Below are 20,698 nucleotides of genomic sequence, written 5' to 3' on the forward strand. Positions count from 1 at the left end.
AATCAAGGTGAGCAAGAAAACCCGAATGACACAGAAAAATTCACTTACTCTATTATTCCTGGGTCGATACCATCCATCAGTTGCACTAAAATTTACATACAGATGCAGAGAGACAGGCAAGAGTGGTGTCTCGGTTGGACGTCTCTTATTCTCTTTTTTTATTTGCTTAACTCACGGTAACAGGTGGCCTAAAGAAGGAGGCCTTATGAAACCAGGAAACCATATTGTGATAGAAACTGATTTCATAAGTGCCATTTAATTCCTGTTTATAAATAACGCCTAATTCCTGCTTCCTTCTGTCTCAGCCGAGGGCCTTGGGAAATGCAGAATAAGATATTTGTACCCAAGTTGTGCACGGAAGCTCAGAACCATTAGCATGTGCCGATTCCTTAGTAAGGTTCTGTGGAAGTTAATGTTAGCATGTAGGTTCCACAAAAATACATTTTATAAGCAATTCTGCATATTACACAAGTTCACATGAGAGGAAGGGTCTTTTCAGCCAGGTGTATGTCCTAGTTACCTTCCACGGGTACCGGTAATGTGTCTGGGAAAAGCAGCTCCCGTGGTCCTGTCTCCCCAGTGTGCGGTTTAGCAAAGATCAGCGGTACAGGAAACTGGTTTAACTATACATTTAGTAGCTTAAATCTAAGGAATTGTGGTTGTAACAAGCCTTGGCAGGTTTGTTACTATTTATCTTCTTGTGGAAGCTTTAAAAGTTTTCCTCTAAAACAAGGGCATTAGCACCTATTGTAAAAAGCACTGGTCACTTGACTCAGCAATTAGTGACAAGACCAAGACTTTTTTTCTTTTTTTAAGGAAATACGATTTCTGTGTAGCCAATTACCAAAAGAAATGGTTTGTTGTATAAAGAAATGCAGTTTTGCAATACTTGTTCTCAAATCATCATCAAAATAAAAGTTACTGTGGTGATTTGGAAATCACCATAGGTTTAAGAATTATTACTATAAGGATTGCATTCATTTGGTACTTGGGTTGCTTTAAATGAGGCTTTCATACACTCTATTGTAATTGCTCCAGTTAAAATAAAGGAGGGTAGTACCAGCTTTGAGATTTCCTGTTGCTGGATCTGAACACTTTGAAGGTGGCTGGATTGGTATTGCGGAACACGGGCAGAAGTAATAGTTCAGTAATTAAACTTGGCAGCCAAAGCAGATGTTGTCATTTGAAGAAGACACACGTTTCTGGCATATGGATGTGTTTGTCAATGAATTTTTCATCAAAACTCTTTAATCTTTTCTTTGGTTTGCTTTCTGGATGATTAATTCAGTAGCACTGGCATATTTTTTTATTTATTTTCACCTACTAGAGGGGAAGACAAAGGAATTCTAGGTGTCCAATGAAACCTAATTGTAAAGCATTTTCTAAATTCTAGAACGTAAGTTTTTAGTCGGGGACAAGATTGTCATTCATATTTTTAAATAATGTACATTTCACATTCTTAGAGTCTTGGGAAGATAATTTTGTTTTAAAAATGAAAACATTCATTTAAGCTGTGTTTCATTTGAACACAAAAGGAGAAGCAGACTTTTCAAAATGTATAAAGTTTATTCAAGAACTCAGTTTTCAGTTAATTCTTGCAATTTCCTTTTGCATAAAGCTGTATAAAGACAGACAAATGTCAATACGGAAGGACTGTGAAATGGCAACAGAGGGTTGTGTTTGGGCAATCACCAATAAAGTTTTACTATCATTTAGATATTTTTGCTTTTCCGCTGTGTAAAAATCCCAACCAGTTACAAGAACTGCTGTAAATAATCCTTTTTGAGGGAAAAAAAAATATGCAAACAATACAGTTTACTATGCTGGGTAGTGGTTGTTTTTTTTTTTCTCCATTTGGATAACGCTTTGGAAAATAAACTAGATGTGCATACTCTCACTTTCCTGTGCCATAATTTTCTGTTAATCTGTAAGTAGTTACTGAAGTTTGATTCAAGCAGAAACAATAATTTTTAAGTATTAAAGAGAGATGGAAAGACACTGACATGGCAATATCAGAAGTGATAATGTAGCGATGCATGAACTATATTGAAATTAACAATAATTCAGATTATAGCATCAGCTGATTACACTGTGGTAATTTTAGCATAAACTTTGTTTCTCCACTAACCACCACTAAAAGAAAAAAATCCCAAAAATGTTCTTCAGTGAGAAGACATTGCCATCCATGCTTTAGAAAACCTGCCCAACTTACATGATGGAACTATATTTTCAATGACAATTTTGTAGCATCACGAAGAATGACATTTAAAGAATGACGAGGGGCGAATTGGAGCTGAACTAAACCGCAGACCCATTTAGGTTTTGGTACTACTCAGAATCCAGCTGCGAACTGAGGAAGGTCCAAAAGGTTGATCTCCACAAGAACGGTGGTCGCTATTGCAATGTCTAAGCCAGGTGCCACGATGCTTAGCCGTGCTACCCGCCAGGGAACTGCGCCCTGCGATTCCTAGCTGTATACCACAGTTTTCCAAAAAATGTTAACTAAAACAGAGCCACTTCAATGCAAGAAGATGCAACAGAAGTGGCTCCCAAATACCCGGTATTTTAGGGGCTAGTTTACTCTTGTGATACATGGAAAGCCTGGCTTCAATCCCTTGCTCTGCATTAGCTGGCAAACACATTTGAAAGTATGCCTCCAAAACAAACGCTTAAACCGCGTGACTTAGAATGCTGTTTCCATCGCCAGCAGAATGGGCGGATTGTAACCAATGTACTTATTTACATTATCTGGCTAACATCTAGGGATTTGATTAGGTGAACGAGTAGTTCGGTACCACACGGAAGTGGGTGTATGTTCCTTGATGTCAGAAACATAGGTATGAGGACAGTTCAAATGCTTTGGAAACTAGATAGTGGCTGAGTTCTCTAAGGACTAAAGTCCCAGTTTTATCGTTGCACTACATCTATAAAAGGCTGTAGACATTACAGTCCTCCAGGTTACTTGTCGCAGTGTTTTTTAAGTATCTATCTATCTGGCACATGCAATGGAATTTGCTGCCCTTCATTTAAATGCGCAGATTTTCTAGCCAATGAATTATCCAAGATGGCTCGTAATTTGTATTGTAAAAACTTGCACATGTGGCTGGAACCACCTACACCGACTTTAAAGGAATGCTGAAGGCAGGTTTCGGTTCAAGCCTGTCTTGGCTGAGGGCGTAGTTCGAGAGGCACAGTTGAGAGATACAGTTGTAGAGAGATGTATCCCTCTCTTGAGGACCAACACCCCTGTATTCAGGGTGTACTCAGTCCTGCACGCTCCTGAAGGTAGATGTCTAAGCCCAGGTAAAAGGAATTTCAGAAATGGAAGCTGCGTGGCTTCCCATTTCTCCCTCAGGCAGAATGTTGGCAATCAGAGCGCTCTCCAAATAACATGGGAGGCCTTGATTCACTTGCCCCCTTCGCCTGAAGGGACCCAAAACCTCAGCTGACGCACGTCTCTCCGACTTTTCCTATCGAAGCTCTTCTAGTTTGCATTAATTGCTGAGGCCTCCGCCCTGCTAATGAAGGACAATTTCAGTATTGTACGTTAGACTCGTTGGATAAATTACAAAGGCAGCCCTTGAGGCAGGGACTACCCAGGGCTTTGCTACAATAGCAGCGGATGCTGTTAACTGGGGGCTTTCTCAACTCAGCCTTTTGTGGGTATCTGGGATCATAACCAAGAGTTGCGTTTCTTTGTTTGTCCACCAAAGCTGAAGTAGCAAGTTTAAAGAACGGCCCAGTCTTAGTCATTCTTTGTTCTGATTCTCCTGCCTTAAGGATGACGATTCTTTTCTCTAAAGGATGGACATTCTGCAGTTTAGTAAAGATTATGGGTAAAAATCTTTCTGTGAATAGACACCAAGGCACTATGTGATAGCAGCTCCTACCTGGGTAATAGTATCATCAAGTATATACAAAACAGCATCAAAGGAGTTAAAAACCCATGCAGTTTAAACAACAGACTATCGAATACAAATTCTGCTACCCAGAGGTGTGCAAACGATTTATTCGTGTTCAGTGCAACGCTGTACAGGGGAATGGGTCTGCAGTCGTGTTTCTCTACAAGGTCAATAAATGGTTTGTCAACTCTGGTGAGCATTTACTCGGTATCCAAAGTCCTAATGTAAAAAATAATAAAGAGTAGTTTTCCCCTCTCTGTTTGTGATGGAGTCTCACTCTGGCAGCATCAGAAATACCAGTCAATGGCTGCACGTGGAAATGAAATAGTCCTCTTAATTGAATCCTGTGGGCTGCAAAAAAGGATTTTTTTTTTCCCACCGCCCAAACAGTTCCTTGTGTCAGACAATCTGGAGCCACAGTAAGGATTTTTTTTTTTTTCCTTTTTACTAGTCCAGCTGGCAGAGCAAATTGCCTTGTTGAATTAGCATGTTCTAAAATTTTTATAAAAGAGTTTAAATGAGTACGATGGTACAGGCAGTACAACAAACTATTGCTGTTATAAAATATACTAACATATTTCTCTAGTGTATAGCGAACAGATTTGAGACACAGGGAGATGTCAATGACTCCTGGAGATTTTTGTATTAGTTATTTTTATATGAATCTCAGTAATCGGCAAATCAGCATATATTTTTGCCAAATTAAAATAGAAAGCTATTAGCAAATTAACACCTTTTACACAGAACTTATACAAATACCACATTTTTCATATCTTGTGTTATTGCAAGAACAAAATTGCATAGACCATTTGCTGGCACTTTCTGAGTTCCCCAAATAATGCTTTGTCTTAGCAAACAGTTCAAGTAGTTCCTTCAATTTAATTTCACCCACTAATGCAGTAAGGGTTTACATGTAGTGAGAGAAAAAACCACAGAGCTCAAAAATATTAACAATGACATAACCATCTGACTGAATAATAGTTCAGCAAGGGAACATATTCCTTTTATTTTATTTTTATCCTCTCTGTAAGGCTGTTTTCAAAGTGTTACTGACAGAACAAATAATTTGATTCAAGTCATTCTTCAGAAGTTAAAATGTCATTTGTGCTCTTCTTCCCCTTTCACCCTGTAGTCCAGAATTGTAGATACAGATTTTTTTTCCTAAACTGAAGTGCTCTGTTTTTAAAATTCTGAAAATTCTGCTTTCGGTAATGCTCTTTAGCAATAATATAAAACTTGGACTCGGAGCGGGGTGTGTGGCCTTTTCTGGTGCCTCACTGGCAGACGCGGCTGTATTCTTGGCAAGTGGAGCCCACGCCAGCCACTGACAAGTAGAGCTTTCCGTCCGGACACACGCAGATTTCATAAAGCCCCTGAGAAATACCAGATCCACCCCTTGTACCCTCAGGCAATTTGGGCAGTCGCACAGTTTCAGCATCGAGCAAAAGCTGCATGGGAGAGAGTAGGACAAATAGGCTCATTAGAGATAATAACGCAACAGCGTGCCATAAACCAACTTGACTTTATCTAGGCAGTGGTTTAAGAATAGCCTACCCGAACATACACAAAGCTGCTCTTTGGGCCAGGCTCTTGGCAGACACTGGAACAAGGGAGAGGGATAAGCTGGTGCCCATCCTCTTCCTTAGCAGAGACCTCCTGAAGTTCAACAAGGCCAAGTGAAAGGTCCTGCACATGGGTTGGGGCAATTCCAAGCACAAATACAGACTGGGGGATGAGTGGATTGAGAATAGCCCTGAGGAGAAGGACTCGGGGGGTATTGGTAGATGAAAAACTGAATATGACCTGGCAATGCGCACCCGCAGCCCAGAAAGCCAACTGTATCCTGGGCTGCATCAAAAGCAGCGTGGCCAACAGGTCAAGGGAGGTGATTCTGCCCCTCTGCTCCGCTCTCGTGAGCACCTGGAGTACTGCGCCCAGCCCTGGGGCCCCAAACATAAGAAGGACGTGGATCTGTTGGAGCAGGTCCAGAGGAGGGCCACGAAGATGATCAGAGAGCTGGAGCACCTCTCCTCTGAAGACAGGCTGAGAGAGTTGGGGTTGTTCAGCCTGGAGAAGAGAAGGCTCCAGGCAGACCTTATGGTGGCCTTTCAGTACCTGAATGGGGCCTACAGGAAAGATGGGGAGGGACTCTTTATCAGGGGGTGTAGTGATAGCACGAGGGGTGATGGTTTAACTGTGAAAGGAGGTAGATTTAGATCAGGTATCAGGAAGAACTTCTTTACTGTGAGGGTGGTGAGACACTGGAACAGGTTGCCCAGAGAAGCTGTGGATGCCCCATCCCTGGAAGTGTTCAAGGCCAGGCTGGATGGGGCTTTGAGCAGCCTGGTCTAGTGGGAGGTGTCCCTGCCCATGGCAGGGGGGTTGGAACTAGATGATCTTCAAGGTTACTTCCAACCCAAACCAGTCTATGATTCTATAATAAGAATCACAGAATCACAGAATCTTCATGGTTGGAAAGGACCCTTAAGATCATTGAGTCCAACCAAACAACCTACAATCTCTGCCACTAGAGCATGCCCTGAAGCGCCACATCTAGACGTTTCTTAAACACCTCTAGGGATGGTGACTCAACCACCTCCCTGGGCAGGCTGTTCCAGTGCCTGACCACTCTTCCAGTAAAGTAATTCCTCCTAATATCTAACCTAAACCTCCCCTGCCGCAACTTCAGACCATTTCCTCTGGTCCTGTCATTATTTACTTGGGAGAAGAGGCCAACACCCACCTCTCTCCAACCTCCTTTCAGGTAGTTGTAGAGAGCAATGAGGTCTCCCCTCAGCCTCCTCTTCTCCAAGCTAAACATGCCCAGCTCCCTCAGCCTCTCCTCGTATGACCTGGTCTCCAGACCCCTCACCAGCCTGGTAGCTCTCCTCTGGACACGCTCCAGCACTTCAATGTCCCTCTTGTACAGGGGGGCCCAGAACTGAACACAGGACTCGAGGTGAGGCCTCACCAGTGCCAAGTACAGAGGCACGATCACTTCCCTGCTCCTGCTGGCCACGCTATTCCTGATACAAGCCAGAATGCTGTTGGCCTTCTTGGCCACCTGGGCACACTGCTGGTTCATGTTAAGCTGGCCATCCACCAGCACCCCCAGGTCCTTTTCTGCCAGGCAGCTTTCCAGCCACTCTTCCCCAAGCCTGTAGCGTTGCTTGGGGTTGTTGTGACCGAAATGTAGGACCCGGCACTTGGCCTTATTAAACCTCATGCAGTTGGCCTTGGCCCATCGATCCAGCCTGTCCAGGTCCCTCTGTAGAGCCTTCCTACCCTCAAGCAGATCAACACTCCCACCTAGCTTGGTGTCATCTGCAGACTTACTGAGGGTGCACTCAATCCCCTCATCCAGATCATCCATAAAGATATTAAACAAAACCGGCCCCAAAACTGAACCCTGAGGGACACCACTGGTGACCAACCACCAAGAGGGTTTCACCCCATTAATCACAACTCTCTGGGCACGGCCATCCAGCCAGTTTTTAACCCAGCAGAGAGTACACTTGTCTATGCCATGATTCGCCAGCTTCTCCAGGAGAATGCTGTGGGGGACGGTGTCAAAGGCCTTACCAAAGTCCAGATAGACAACGTCCACAGCCTTCCCCGCATCCAGAAGGCGGGCCACATGGTCAGACGAGGTGACCATCAGAGACGAGGCCCCTGCCTGTACACTGAATAGCGGGGCATGGGGGCTGCTACTGCCGCTGGACCCAGGTCTGTCCTGGCCTGACGCTGAAGCCTCTCAGCTGCACTAGCTGGTCAGGGATGGACATAGAGGTTGGTCTGGAGTTCCTCTGTAGCAGAACTGGCATTGTATAGCCTCGCAGAGGGGATAAACAGGCTGCTGCATGTCACGTGCTGTTGCTGATGTGGCAGCTCTTAATGATACCTGCAGAGCTTCACTCCTTAATTTAGCAACTCTGGGGCCGAATGTCTACCTCTGGGCCAAGGACCCCACTGGGGTGCGTGGGGATCACTGTGCTAGTGGGGAGCTGAGCGCTATCAGGGTTGTATTAGACAGCATTTCTCTAAGCTAATACAACATGATGTCAATTGGTAGTATTATTTAATCTGACCCCAAAATAAAAGTCTTATTATTGGCACCATTAATTTTTATATCCTATCTATCTCCTAAAATCTGAGGAATTAAATTAACAGAATTTGAAAAAAACTTGGAAGTTACTAGTTATATTCAGACAGCAAGATCAACCATGGTTATGGAAACAGAAGGACTTGTACTTACCACACCATCACTGCTGTGTAGTTTGATATCCATCTGGGAAAGAGCTTCAATATTCCCAGCTTGCGCTTTGATATTAATTCCTCGTGGTGCATCCATGCTCAAAGATCGAGTTGGTGATTCCAGCCTGAAAGCAGGAGCGGGAAATCTGACAGTAGCACATTCTCATATGTTCCTTTATTTTTGAAAAGGAAGTAAACTTTGAACATGCACTTGAAGGATCTCGCCTGAAGTCATATAAAAGATGCAGCTTCTTTTTTCTTCAGGCAGACTTGAAAAAGGAGGTAGCTATTTAAAAACACTAAAGTATCCCAAATGAAAAATATAGATGAATTCAGAATAGAAATGCAAGGTATTATTTGAAATATAACTTCAGATTATTTCAGTATAGCAGTAATTTACTCTTTAAAACTGAAACCCATTTTAATATTCTTTAGTTTGAATTTATTTTCATTTTTTACACAATAAGATATTGTAATTAATACAATCAGTGCAGTCTGGAAGTTTTTTAATCAACAAGAGTTTTGACACTGCTATCACTCGGACCAAGATTTCACTTTCTCTGTGTGTGTTGTTTAACTACACAGCACCTGAAACTTAAAAACCAATAATTTTGTTTGAAATAAAAATTACGCAATGTAACAGAAAGTTGCAAACCCTGCAGTGCCACAAGATGGCAGGAAGGTACTGTATTAGCTGAGTAATCACATCATCATGTCAGCTGTGCAGGATTAATGATTTTTATTTTCCGAAGAGACAAGGCTTTGTTTCCTCAGAATTCTGGTATCATTTCCATGGTAAGTATCAGGGATAGAACTACTAATTAAAAACCGTGTTAAGGAAAGAAGAAGTCCAAGCTCAGCAGCAAGCTAGTGATTATATTGCTTCTTTTGACCATTACCTAGAACTGCTTCACCTGGAGGCACTGGAACACGACAGGATCAGATCCAGGTTTTGTTCCTCAATATTGGCTCACCCTTCCTGATGACACCAGCTTGAATTTTACACTATCAGCCAACATTAAACAGGTGAATATTAAGGCTAGAGGAAGTGAATCAACTGGTGGTCCCAGTTTACTTCACATCCATGTTACCTCCTAAATTCTGTACGTTCCCTGGACACATATAAAATAATGTGGGCTTCATCCATAATGCAGAACTCAGTCACGTGTTCCTGTTACCAGCTCTGCATGTGCTCACCCACTGTATCTTCCGAAAATGTAGAGGGGGGGTGTGTTTGTGTGTGTATGTGCACGCACTCCCAGCAGATGCTGTGTCGGCTCCATGCGTGATCAACAGGCACCCATCTGGATGAGTGGAGGACCAGGAGGTATGCATCAGATAGTGAGTCTAGACGCTGACTGCCAATCATGCTAAAGGAACGAAACAACTTCACATGTAGCCCTGATGTAGCTGTCTGATGGGTTTCATTTACTCAGACTGCTTCAGGTCTTCCTTTTTTTGCAGTTACTTCATTAAAACTAGAATTTAAAAGAAGTCAGTTTGTGCTTGTGAGAACCTTCAGTTGTATCTTAGAGTTCTGCAGAAGTTAAATCCAGCTGACATCTTAAAACCTAAACCCATGATAGATGAGCGCAATCCAGCACAGTCGCTGAAACTTCATTTTTTAGCCCCATATCTGAAAATAACTCAAGCAATATTGGCTTATCACCACTGGCCAGAGGTAACAGGAGATTCTATCTTCTTTGATCTTCAGAGGTCTCTTCCAACCAAAACCATTCTATGGCTCTATGTTTCTACGAGCTGCCTCCCCTGAACATCTCCTGGGTTAGTCACCTTCAATTAGTTTAAACTCCAGATTGCTAATTTTAATTCCTAACAATGGATAACTGCATCATGGTTCCACATTAGGACCATAACCATAAAATAGTTTGATGCCTTATCCCACGACGCTGAGATGGTGCAAACTTCTGTCATGATCATGCTGAGTACAAGGCCATGAGTACTAGTCTGTTCTGCATCAGCCATCTAGCATAAAGGTAGCAATCTTTATTAATCAGTGTTTGTGATTTAACAACTCTTCTATGACTTTTTGGTTTAGATCCTTAGATTTAAACTTTTATGAAATTGGAAATCAGTTTTTCCCTGAAGGATTTACATGGGAGGTCTGCTTCACGGGACTGTTTTCCAATGCATATTTGTATGCATTATATAATGAAAAATAAATCAAAGTTTGTATTTTTAATATTTAAAGTTTAATATATTTTCATAAGTCAGTGTCACGGTAGTTGAATACAACTGTTCCTTACTTTGTTTTAGCAAAAAGCTATAAACATTGAAATAGCTCATGTTTTTCTATAAAGTATTTAATCTATGTAAGTAATCTATACATAGGCATACATTTTTATTTTTAAGCTCTATTGAATATTACAAGAAGGCTAACTGGGACAGATTTTTGAAGAGCATATCAGACCTGGAGTTTGAAAAGCAATTAAACATGGAGAAATATTTCTTACTTTCTACCAAAATTAATGCTGGCAAGAAGCCTACAGACTTCGGAAGCATTTACAGATTTATGATGTGACTTACATATAATTTAAATTACATGGCAGACTTACATTTGCTATATTAATCACAATCCTAAATTTCTGCTGTTTATACAGGCCCTATTTCTAGATTAACTAAGGGTAGATTTACCTAATTAAGTCATTGGAGCTTCCTGGCAATGGAAACTGCAGTGAAGCTTAAGCAAGGATTTTAAAGCCTTCTGGAACTATTGTGTGAGATTTTAGCAAAGGCAACATTCAGTAGCACTAATGATATATTTCTTCATCCAGCATTCAGAGATTCAGCGCCTCAAGTCCAGATGCAACCAAAGGGAAACAGGCACCCAGCGTAGAAATGACATGACTGAGTTGTACCTTGACTTTAAATGTCCCTTCTCAGTCCCCACTTGGTCCTGAAGACACGTGACTTCTCAGCGCTTTAGACATTGACCTTAAAGTCACCTAAAATTCTTCTGTGACCCTGGCCCTGAGGCGCTTCCAGTTTGTCGCTGGTGGGCAGGTTTGAACTTCTCCTGTATGCTTAAGGGCCTGGGGACCACAGAGCTGCCCTAGCAGAAGAGCTGACTGGTGGAGATACTTGCATAAACTCAGGGTGTGTGAGAAAGGTATGAATAGAGCACTGTAATTCTTAACACCGGTCGTGTTTTAAGTAGAAATTAATAAAGTAAAATGTGCTCTTTTTTTTAATACATATCAGGGAACAGATGACGGGAGGAAGTTGCTCTGCATTGTGAATGATTTGGTCAGTCACAAAGAAGATACATGACTGAGTGCAGATGATGGCTGATACGAAATTTTCAAGATTTATTCCCTAGGCAATAAAAGGGGGGAGAGAGTAGGCTAGGCTGAACAAAATGTTGATGTGCATCCCTCAAAAGTCTTGGCAAAACCAGAATTCAATTTGCTTGCAAATGCTGGAGGGTGCATGGACGCTCAGAGGACAGAAGTTGATTGTCTTAAGAGGTTTTGGTCCTTTTTTAGTGTTTGTTTGAATTCAGGCAGTAGAATGACAAGGAAATATATTGTTACCAGTCACTTTATCTTTTTGGAAAATTACAGGCATATAAATTACATTTAACAGAATGGAGTGACTGTCTTTACCATCTAGAGGAATTAATCTATGTAATGTGCTGTCCTAAATGAGACATCTGTCACAGCCTGTATCTCATTTGAGAAGATGGATTCTGTACTTATGAGTAGCTTCTAGGTACTGCGGTAGCTGCCAGGGGTCTATTAGCAAGTGGTGAGGTGCAAGAGGAGTTGATCGGGACAGCACATTTATTTGATGCCAAGGACCTGACACCCCCATTATATGTATTCAGAGGAGTACTCTGGACTAGCTGTTGGCCGACCCCACAGACTGGACATGCAGAAAGGTTGGGGCATGTTAGGCATTCTCCAGGAGAGCATAGCTTTCGGGTTAATTTAATCCAAATGCAATCCTGTTCATGTGCCCCAAACGATTTCACAATGAGAACGAAGATTTGGGGAGCTCAGGCAGTTTGGAGTTTTTGCTCAAAAGCATGTTCCTAATTTTAAATTAAAACAGTCATGTAGACATATCCATGGAACGTGAAGCAATGGAAACCATACCTAGGCTGACTTGCAGAGCAGGTATTTTGCCTTGCTGTCCTTCACCTTGATCCCACCTGGAGGTTTGTTGGCAAAATGCAGAGAAACTGCTCTGTCTTGGCGAATGAAGGGCAGGGAAAGGTGGGGAAGAAGTGGTCCTGCTAATATTTCATTGCTCTGTCATCTGCTGGATATTGGTCCTCCAGCAGTCCATTACAATTGAAGCAACTGATTACAAGAAATATAGTATTTTTATCACTGTCTTCTTCCTTGTTGGTAAAATAGTTCCAGAAGCTGACTACACTGTCTTGGCTGGCTGCCAAGGAAATTTGGTGCCGAGGTGTGCAGAATAATTTATGAAGGACTGTGTGAAAGTCTTCTGAGGGAATCTGGACAGCATTCAGGCTCTGGATCTGAAACCGTCCCAACAACCTAACAGGCTGGGAAATTCTCACCCCTTCCTATAAGCATGTTGCTAACTCACGGAGACACCAGATCACCAGAAATTGCTCAGTTGGCTGCGTTCAGGGAGGATGTGAGAGAAGTGACAACCTGCTCTGGTTGTGGTAAAGAAGCAGCTGAACTGAACCCGGACTTTCAAAATCCCTTCTCAGCTGGTACATGCTGCAGGAATATTGATCTCTTCTTTCATCCTGTTCTGGCAGGAGCTGGAAGGATACCTTGCTGATCTACTTAGAAGTACCACAATGCATTATAAAGCCGGTTTTAGTACTGCAAAAGAGTACCACAGTCTTCTGGAGCCCAAATTTCCTACCACAATGTGGGACAGCTTGACTCCTCAAGCAGGACGGAGGAACCAAATTGCTCTTGTGAATTTGGGAAATAGTTTATTCCTTCCTTCTGGTCAGTTTTTGTCCTTTCCATTTATGAGTCAGCATCTCTCCTGAATTTAATGGGGACAGAAATCCTGGATATGACTTTAGATAAAAGTTCCCCAAATGTATGCATTCCTCCCAGCACCTATCTGAGGAATACCAGGGTTGCTGAAAGCGGACTAGACAGACAGATGGACCCAACTGTGGGGGCACCCAACAACTGGTGTGCCCATACATACAGCTGACTCTTCTTTTTTTTTTTTTTTTTTTTAGTTAAAATAGCCTGATCAATTTTACCATACAGAAAAGATTTTGTAAAATGTAAACCTGGCACTAAAGTGTTAAAGGTATGGTAAAGAATTTAGCAATGTATAGTGTATTAAGTACTAGAGTTAAGTGTGTCCTTATATCAATAAAAGAGAAAAACCTAGGGCCCTTGTACACAGGAGAAAATAAAATGTCAAATATACCAGACCTGATTTATTTTACTTTATAACAGATTATTTCACAGCAGTACGTTTGTTTAGATCATTAATAAGATATCGGTCTGGTGTTCACCTATACGGTGGGGTTTTTTTGTGTGATGCCCTTTTAAATAATGAAAGAACATGAGGTGGGTCCAGGCAGAACCTAAATGCTGACTAGTTCATAATGTCTTTTCATTAAAAGTTTTTCACAAAGCTTGTTGGTATCGATTTTTATGAGAATCATAAAATATTCTAATCCATCTCTTTCACTTCTCTAATATGCTCAGTCTTCCTCTCATAGTGCTTTAGTATAATTAAATAGAAGGATCCATGCACAAGGGTCAAATAAACATCTATATTAAGGTTTTATTTAAGAGCAAAGTCATATGAGGGGGCAGAAGACAGCAAAAGATCCCAAGCCCCTTTCCTTCTCTCAATTAGTCTTTGTAGGACTGAAGACAGTGCTTCACACTTGTTCCTAAGCATTGATACGGGAGCATGCATGGGAAATACACTATTAGAGAAAAGATTGAAGAATGTAGAGAAAAAAAGAGGAGATTTAGAAAATGTAATTCAGAAGAGCTGGAATAATGGAACATGCTCCACTGGTGTGTATTTGCACATGGTCCTTGTTTCCCTTGAACTTCCATGAAGATGCTAACCTGATGACCTCATAAGGATGTCTCCCACGCTCCTTTTTTGAGTCCATGGCTGTTTGGCCCACCTCTCAGTAAACAATCTCCATGACTTCTCAGAGTTAGCACACATTTTAAAAAATATGAAGTGCTTTGACTAAACTGTTCCATGGCCAAATAAAACCATTACAGTGAGTTCAATAAAGCTGCCCGTTATGGCACTGAACATCTGATCCTGCAAGCCTGCATTCCTGTGAAAGTAAGCACTGTGCAACTCTCCGTGCAGGAGTACTTCCGCAGCTAGGCTCATCTTTTTCTGAGATTATGAATATATGTAACTTTTCCGTCCTACTTTATTTCCTTGAGAGAAACAGAAGAGTTAGGAGAGCAATGGCGACAGGTCTTATTACAGTCCATAAAGAGGCAGAATTACTGAGGCTGCATAGGGGACAGGCTGTGAAAATGTAGCACAGAACCTCAGATGCTGCTGGCACATAACCAAACCAGCTTTTTCACGTTGTAAAGTAAGGAAGAAACCCTCATATGCCTTGGCATGCAGACAGGAGTCTGGCCATGGACACCTGCCCTTGAGTTCAAGTCTGACTTGAAAGGTGAAAGGGGAACAGAAATGAAATTAGGCAGCGATTGGAGGTCGTGAAGCAGAGGAAGAACAGAAAATAAGAATAAGAAATGAAGGAAAAAAAAACATGAGGAAAAAGCGGGGAAAAGGAGAATCTTTAACTTGTCAAGAAACTAATGTCTTGGAAGTCAAAAAGCAACGTAGAGGATTCTGTGGGCTTAATTGGCCTTGGTTCTCTGTAGGCGTCTGCTTTCAGCTCTGCTCTTTGAACGCATGTTAACCTTTAAAAGGCAATAGGAGTATATTGACTTTTTGATTAGTCTGAAAGCAGTCTCATTCACTGGCAATGCAGCTAGGCATCGTGAGAGAGTAAACCACAGCCAGAGCACGCGCTAGTTACACAGGAAACAGAGATCGTCGCTATTTGTTTATGGTCCAACATATGGAGTTTCAAACCACATTCTCTCTTTTTGAGGAAGCTGGATTCATTTTGACACAAGCTGAGCAAAACTGAACCCGAGCTGCAGAGGTGGATAGCGAGCAGCAGGCGCGCACTAATGCCGGCTGCCAGTTCCCACCCGTACCCGCTTCTCTCCCAGCAGGCAAGCGGGGAGGGCGAGCGGAGTGGAGGAAGAAGAATATGATTACCCACAGCTACGGATCTTGGTGTTCTGCCTTGTGGCTTTTGGTTGTTTGCCAGCAGGTGCAAAGGCAAAGAAGGACGAAACAACAGGACTGAGACCTCAAGTCTCGGTATGTGCCTCGTTTCTGGTTTGTTTCGTAAAATTATTTGCTTTGGAATGGCTCCTAAAATTACAGCTTATTTTTGCAAACAGGAAAGATAAGTTTCACAGTATGATCCGCCAACTGTGTATATCTTAAGGACACGGAAGTATTAGTATTCAACGGTAAACTCTGATAGCTCTTACTGAATGTCAAAAACCACAAAATACTAATGAGTCATTAAATCTTCTTCCCTGATCAGTTTCCGCACAGTAATGGAAACGTAGCAGTTACTCAGCCAAGCCTCGGTGCAAAATTCTGATTTGACATAACTACTGTAAATCTTTCGAATGTTGACTGATTTTTCTTCCTAAGACGTACCATTTTGCACCACACATATTGAACGTCTTCATTTAAACATGGAATAATTGCTCCCTACCTGGATGATGCTGTCTTCCATATTTCTTCCTTTCACTTTGACCCTCTAAGTCTGAGTTTCACTGAATTAAACTAAATGAACTATAATGAAAAAAAAATTGACTGAAAACCAGCATCCATTTCCCCTGTCAAGTCCATTAGTTTGCCAATGGTTATATTACATCCTCCCAATTTTTGTAGCTTAGTTCAAAGAAACCATTTTCCAAAGATTATTGCTCCTGGGAGTTGCCTGCATTAGGACACATATTCTGTTTCAGGAAGACTAATGTCGATAGCTACAGCTCCCTTACCCTGAATCCCTGTCTATTATCTACGCCACAATAAAATGTAATATGCATAACAGTACATTTTAAAGAATCTAATTTGAATAATAATTATTTAAAAGGAAAAAAGAACTTTTTTTGCAGTTTCTTCCAAGTACATCTGACTATTTCATTGCAGGCAAATTCACAGGAAAGCTTATAATAGCACAAAATACAGCTTGATATTAGAATTGTACCTTCACCTGAAGTATGCCACGGCTAATACCTCTCCAAAATAAAGGTACTGTGCCAGTAATAGAAAAGAAGATCAACAGCACCTTGTGAAAACACAGAAAAGTTGCCTGATAATATCAGAAGAAAACTGATAGTACAATTGAATTCAGAGAAACATACGATGAGGGTGTCTGTTCAGAGGCAAGTGTACATACATAGGAAACGCATTAAAGAAAATTTATTTGGCTGGAATGTCTGTACATAAAGCACCTCATTTTTCTAGTAATTCTGAAGCTTTTTTTTTTAAATCTGCAGTGGCACTATGCTGCAATTTAGACACTATAAAATAATGGCGCCATTTGTTGTAATTTGATTTTAAAAGTCACTTTTTTCTTGACTCTCGTCCGCTTATTGCTTAAACGCATTAATGAAAATGTCATTTTGGAAGGTCTATCATTTTGTCTTCAATCACTTGGGAAAGTCTCAAAAACATGCTGGGCTTTGCTGGGGAGTTTGTAACTTCTCTGACCTCTTAAAAATAGGCACAAATGCATGTTGTAATGAACATCCCAAATACTCCAGTAACAGCAGAGCTACTCTGAAATGATTACACAAGGATGCAGTAGGCTCTGCTTATTCTGGTAGCCTTCTTTCTTGGGACAACGTTTTTAACATTTACATATCGGTACTGACAGTCCTAATGTGCGAAGCACTGGCAGTTGTTACAAGAGGGCTACTAACAGCAGTACAGGACTTTTGTATGGCACGTGCCATATTGCTGCAGGATTCTTTCTTTAAAAAAAAATAATTACTTTTGGAAAATAAAACTAAGATTAAGTTAATTATTTTTTCCTGATATCAGCAAAGTGTAAAGTGTTGATAGTGTATGGCTACTGAGCTTAAAGAATAAACTCTCAAATCTGTAATGGATTCTACATGGTAAAGGAAAATAATATGTTCTAAAAAGCTGCTGTTACCTTTATAGCTAGATTTTCTGGAGGGCACAAAGTTTATTAGATTCCCCTTCCAGATGTCTGTGTTGGTAAGGGCTAGGAGCACTTCATTATTCTACCACTTCAGGGTTGAGTTCTCAACTCTGGAGAGGAAAAAAAGACCATTGAACCATTTTCATATTCTGCCTTCTGCCAGCTCTCAGGAAGGAGCCGTCATCCTACGTGACACAGCCGGGCTCGTTGTGCTTGGCTGGAACGAAGCAGAGACACAGGGAAATGACAAAATCCCATTGATAACAATGCAGTCAGTATTTGATGAAGAGCCATGTGGTGGTGGAATGGAGAAACCAAGAAGTCAGATCACAAATAATCATTAGGCTCAACTGAGCATAGCTCACCTACAGGGAATGCATTTTCTAAAGCTAAAACAATCTTATAATGACCTCATAGGATCTTGAGCCACTGCAGGAATGGATTCTTTAACTCTTTGTGTGCTTTACATTAGACAATCATTGGATAGAAATAAAATCATCATTAATCAGATTCTGTGGATAAATTGATTTGTCCATAGATAAATCTATCCACTTATCCATGAATCTGTATTTAAATTATTTCATTCATGGACTTATTACACTCTCTTACGCCAAACGGCTTGGAAGCGTCAAGTCTGCTACTTGCTGTGCTGCTGAATCAGGGTGCCTAAATTGTAAGTATTGCAACATCAGAGCCAAAGGACCCAAGAAACCAAAAGGGACTGTGTTCCTCCAATGAATTCTTTGTTAAGAGCTCCATGAGAGAAAAGCACAAACAACATAAGATTGCTCTATCCTCTCTTGCGCTTCGGGGCAATCTGGTGATAAGAAGAAAAGACAGATTGTGCTGTTTTCCAAATAAAAATTTGCAGATTTCTAAGCTTTAAGAAAGGAGTAAATTGCAGGAAGACATTGGAGATGAGTGGTGCAGAGCAGTACAGAAAATCAGAAAAACCCTCAGAACCAGAACTGCTGGAGTCAACGGCACAACCGTAAAAGGTAATAAATATACATGCAAACACAAGCATGGGAGGCTGACACACAATTACTAAGATTAGTATAAAAAAGAAGTCTGAATTGGATGCAGAAGATTTGAAGAAAGAAGAGATTCAGAAAATGAAAACATTAGGATTGTATTTTGAAATTCTCAAAGTCTTTAGTGAGTATAAGACAACTATGGATTTTTACCAACTTAGAAAGAAAAGACACTTATTTTAGGCAAATATGATGGTGTCATGACTTTTCTGAGAAGATAAGGTTCTAGCACGGCCAGGGCCTCCAAGCTAATTATTAGCTTGGAAGGACTCATTACCTCCTGCCTGATATCAAACAAGAGCCAGTAATTGACAGCTTTTGCTAATCCTAGTTACAAGGTTATATAAACTGTGATTAACAATTTAGATGAATTTATGGACTATAGGGTTACAAGTGGAAAAGCTTTACTCTGGGATTTGAACATTTCCCAGCACAGTGCATGGCCTTGTTTCTTATGATGAATTTTCATTTCTTTAGAGCTTAACCAAACACGGCATAGTTGATAAATGCGCGATTCCTCTGAACAAATGCAGTTGCCTACAGTAAGGAGTATAGGTGATCCCTCGTGCACCCTTCAAATTAAAAGAGAGAAATAGGCACTGCTAGGGCATAATTAATCTGATCTATTTTAGATGTCTCTGTTAGGATAAAATGTAATATCCCCTAACAGAACCTGTTGCCTTCCACAAAGAGGTGATGAGACCTGGCATAGATAGCTATGCTCTAGATGTCTAAATGAGCTGAATCAATTCCACCTGAACTATCTGCCCGAGCAGTTGTAAACCCTTGGGGCCATGCTCCAAGTATATGAACGTCTCTGAAAACACATCTGCATGGGTTTGTGGGAGGATCCCTTCACATTTCAGTCGGTGAATGAATGAATGGTGAATCAGTGTTTCTGCTCCAAGAGAGGGAATTCTAAATCTGGATGAGCATCTGAGATGCATCTGCTCATCCCGGGCACACACAGGTCGTCTAGGTTTGGACTCTGTTGTATGAATGCAGCCTGAGTGGTAACCAGAAGTGTGTGCTGAACTATTAGCTGAATCACACACATGCACAATAAAGAAATCATTTTGGATCAGCGAAACAGATACAAACAATGAGGGTTGGTTTGTTTGGTTTTGTTTTTTTAACCCTACTCCAGATGTATAGGAAGTGTCGTTGACTTTTAAATAAATGAGTCTATTGGGTTTTATTTTAAGCTTATCTTGTCTTATGCTAGAAATGATCAAGGATAAAGGGCAGATCCCTGAGGCACTCCATTCCTTTTGGGTGGCATTCTTAGGTGTTGGGAGTATTTGCTGCTCTTCTGTCAGCTGGTGTGTTCTTCAGCATATTTTCCTTTAATTTAAATTAAAAATTATCATCGTAGTTTTATTTCTTGAAATAGTCCGTGTTTCAAATTTGTTTTGTACCTATGTTCCAAATCTGAAAGATTCTATGTTCTAAATCTATGTTCTAAATCTGATGATTCCAGTAAATCTCAGTTATGAGATGCCGGATTCAAGGGAATTGCTCAGTGAAAGCACAGGAGGCACTAACACTGCTTATGGCTTAGGGGGGATGCCTGTGCACAGCACAATTACGAAGCCAGATTTGAATAACAGATGTTTCCAGTTCCCAAGATTTTGGTTAACAGAACTTATATTATGTAAGCAACATAAAAGAAATGTTCAAATTTCTAGGACAAATGCACTTACATGTTCTCTTAAAAAGAGAATAAAACAGTGCCCAGTTTTAATGTTACTTTGAAAAGACTATAAAAGCAATTTAAAACAACACTTATAACCTATTCAAAAACATAACAGATGTGATTATTACAGTGTAGTTATTTGTTTACTAATTCTCCATCCATCTTAAATGTTGCGGCGTTTTTGCCTCTTTGTCCACCGTCACTCAACGCAGACTTGTTGAAGGAATTAAGACTAAAGATCAGAACTGAGATATGATTAAAATAGAAGTTTCTCTCAAGACTGACAGTTGTGATAAAGAGTTGTAAGCAGAGCTAATTCAAAAGAGGTCTCTGTGATGACCTCAATTTTATGATGTGCTGACTCTCCAGGTAATTAAAAATGGCCAAGGCCCCAGTGAATGGGATTGAATCTGGCACATCACAGATGTTTCCAGCATAGCTATCTATTTCAAATTACTTTAATGATATTTTAAAACAACTTAGCGTATTATAAAATTTTACTCTCATATAATAACACTTTTTGCATCACTGTTGTAAAAATCTGGTTAGTATTTTTATTATGAGTCTTTGTTTT

The 20,698-nt window shown here is 40.9% G+C and overlaps 1 protein-coding gene across 8 annotated transcripts in view; it reads right to left on the minus strand.

Annotated features, from left to right (window-relative positions):
- Positions 1-1,550: 1,550 nt before the first annotated feature.
- The window catches only part of SGCG (sarcoglycan gamma), a 142,854-nt gene continuing 123,706 nt past the window's right edge, over positions 1,551-20,698 (minus strand). For all 8 annotated transcript variants that reach the window (XM_074569272.1, XM_074569291.1, XM_074569302.1 and 5 more), the window contains 2 exons: positions 8,158-8,281; positions 1,551-5,350 (listed from right to left, as the gene is read on the minus strand). In XM_074569272.1, the coding sequence (XP_074425373.1) occupies positions 5,177-5,350; positions 8,158-8,281 (298 nt within the window). In that variant the 3' untranslated portion in view covers positions 1,551-5,176. The remainder of the gene's footprint in view (positions 5,351-8,157; positions 8,282-20,698) is intronic.

This window comes from Larus michahellis, chromosome 1, assembly GCF_964199755.1.
Source record: "Larus michahellis chromosome 1, bLarMic1.1, whole genome shotgun sequence".
In the NCBI taxonomy this organism is placed as follows: domain Eukaryota; kingdom Metazoa; phylum Chordata; class Aves; order Charadriiformes; family Laridae; genus Larus; species Larus michahellis.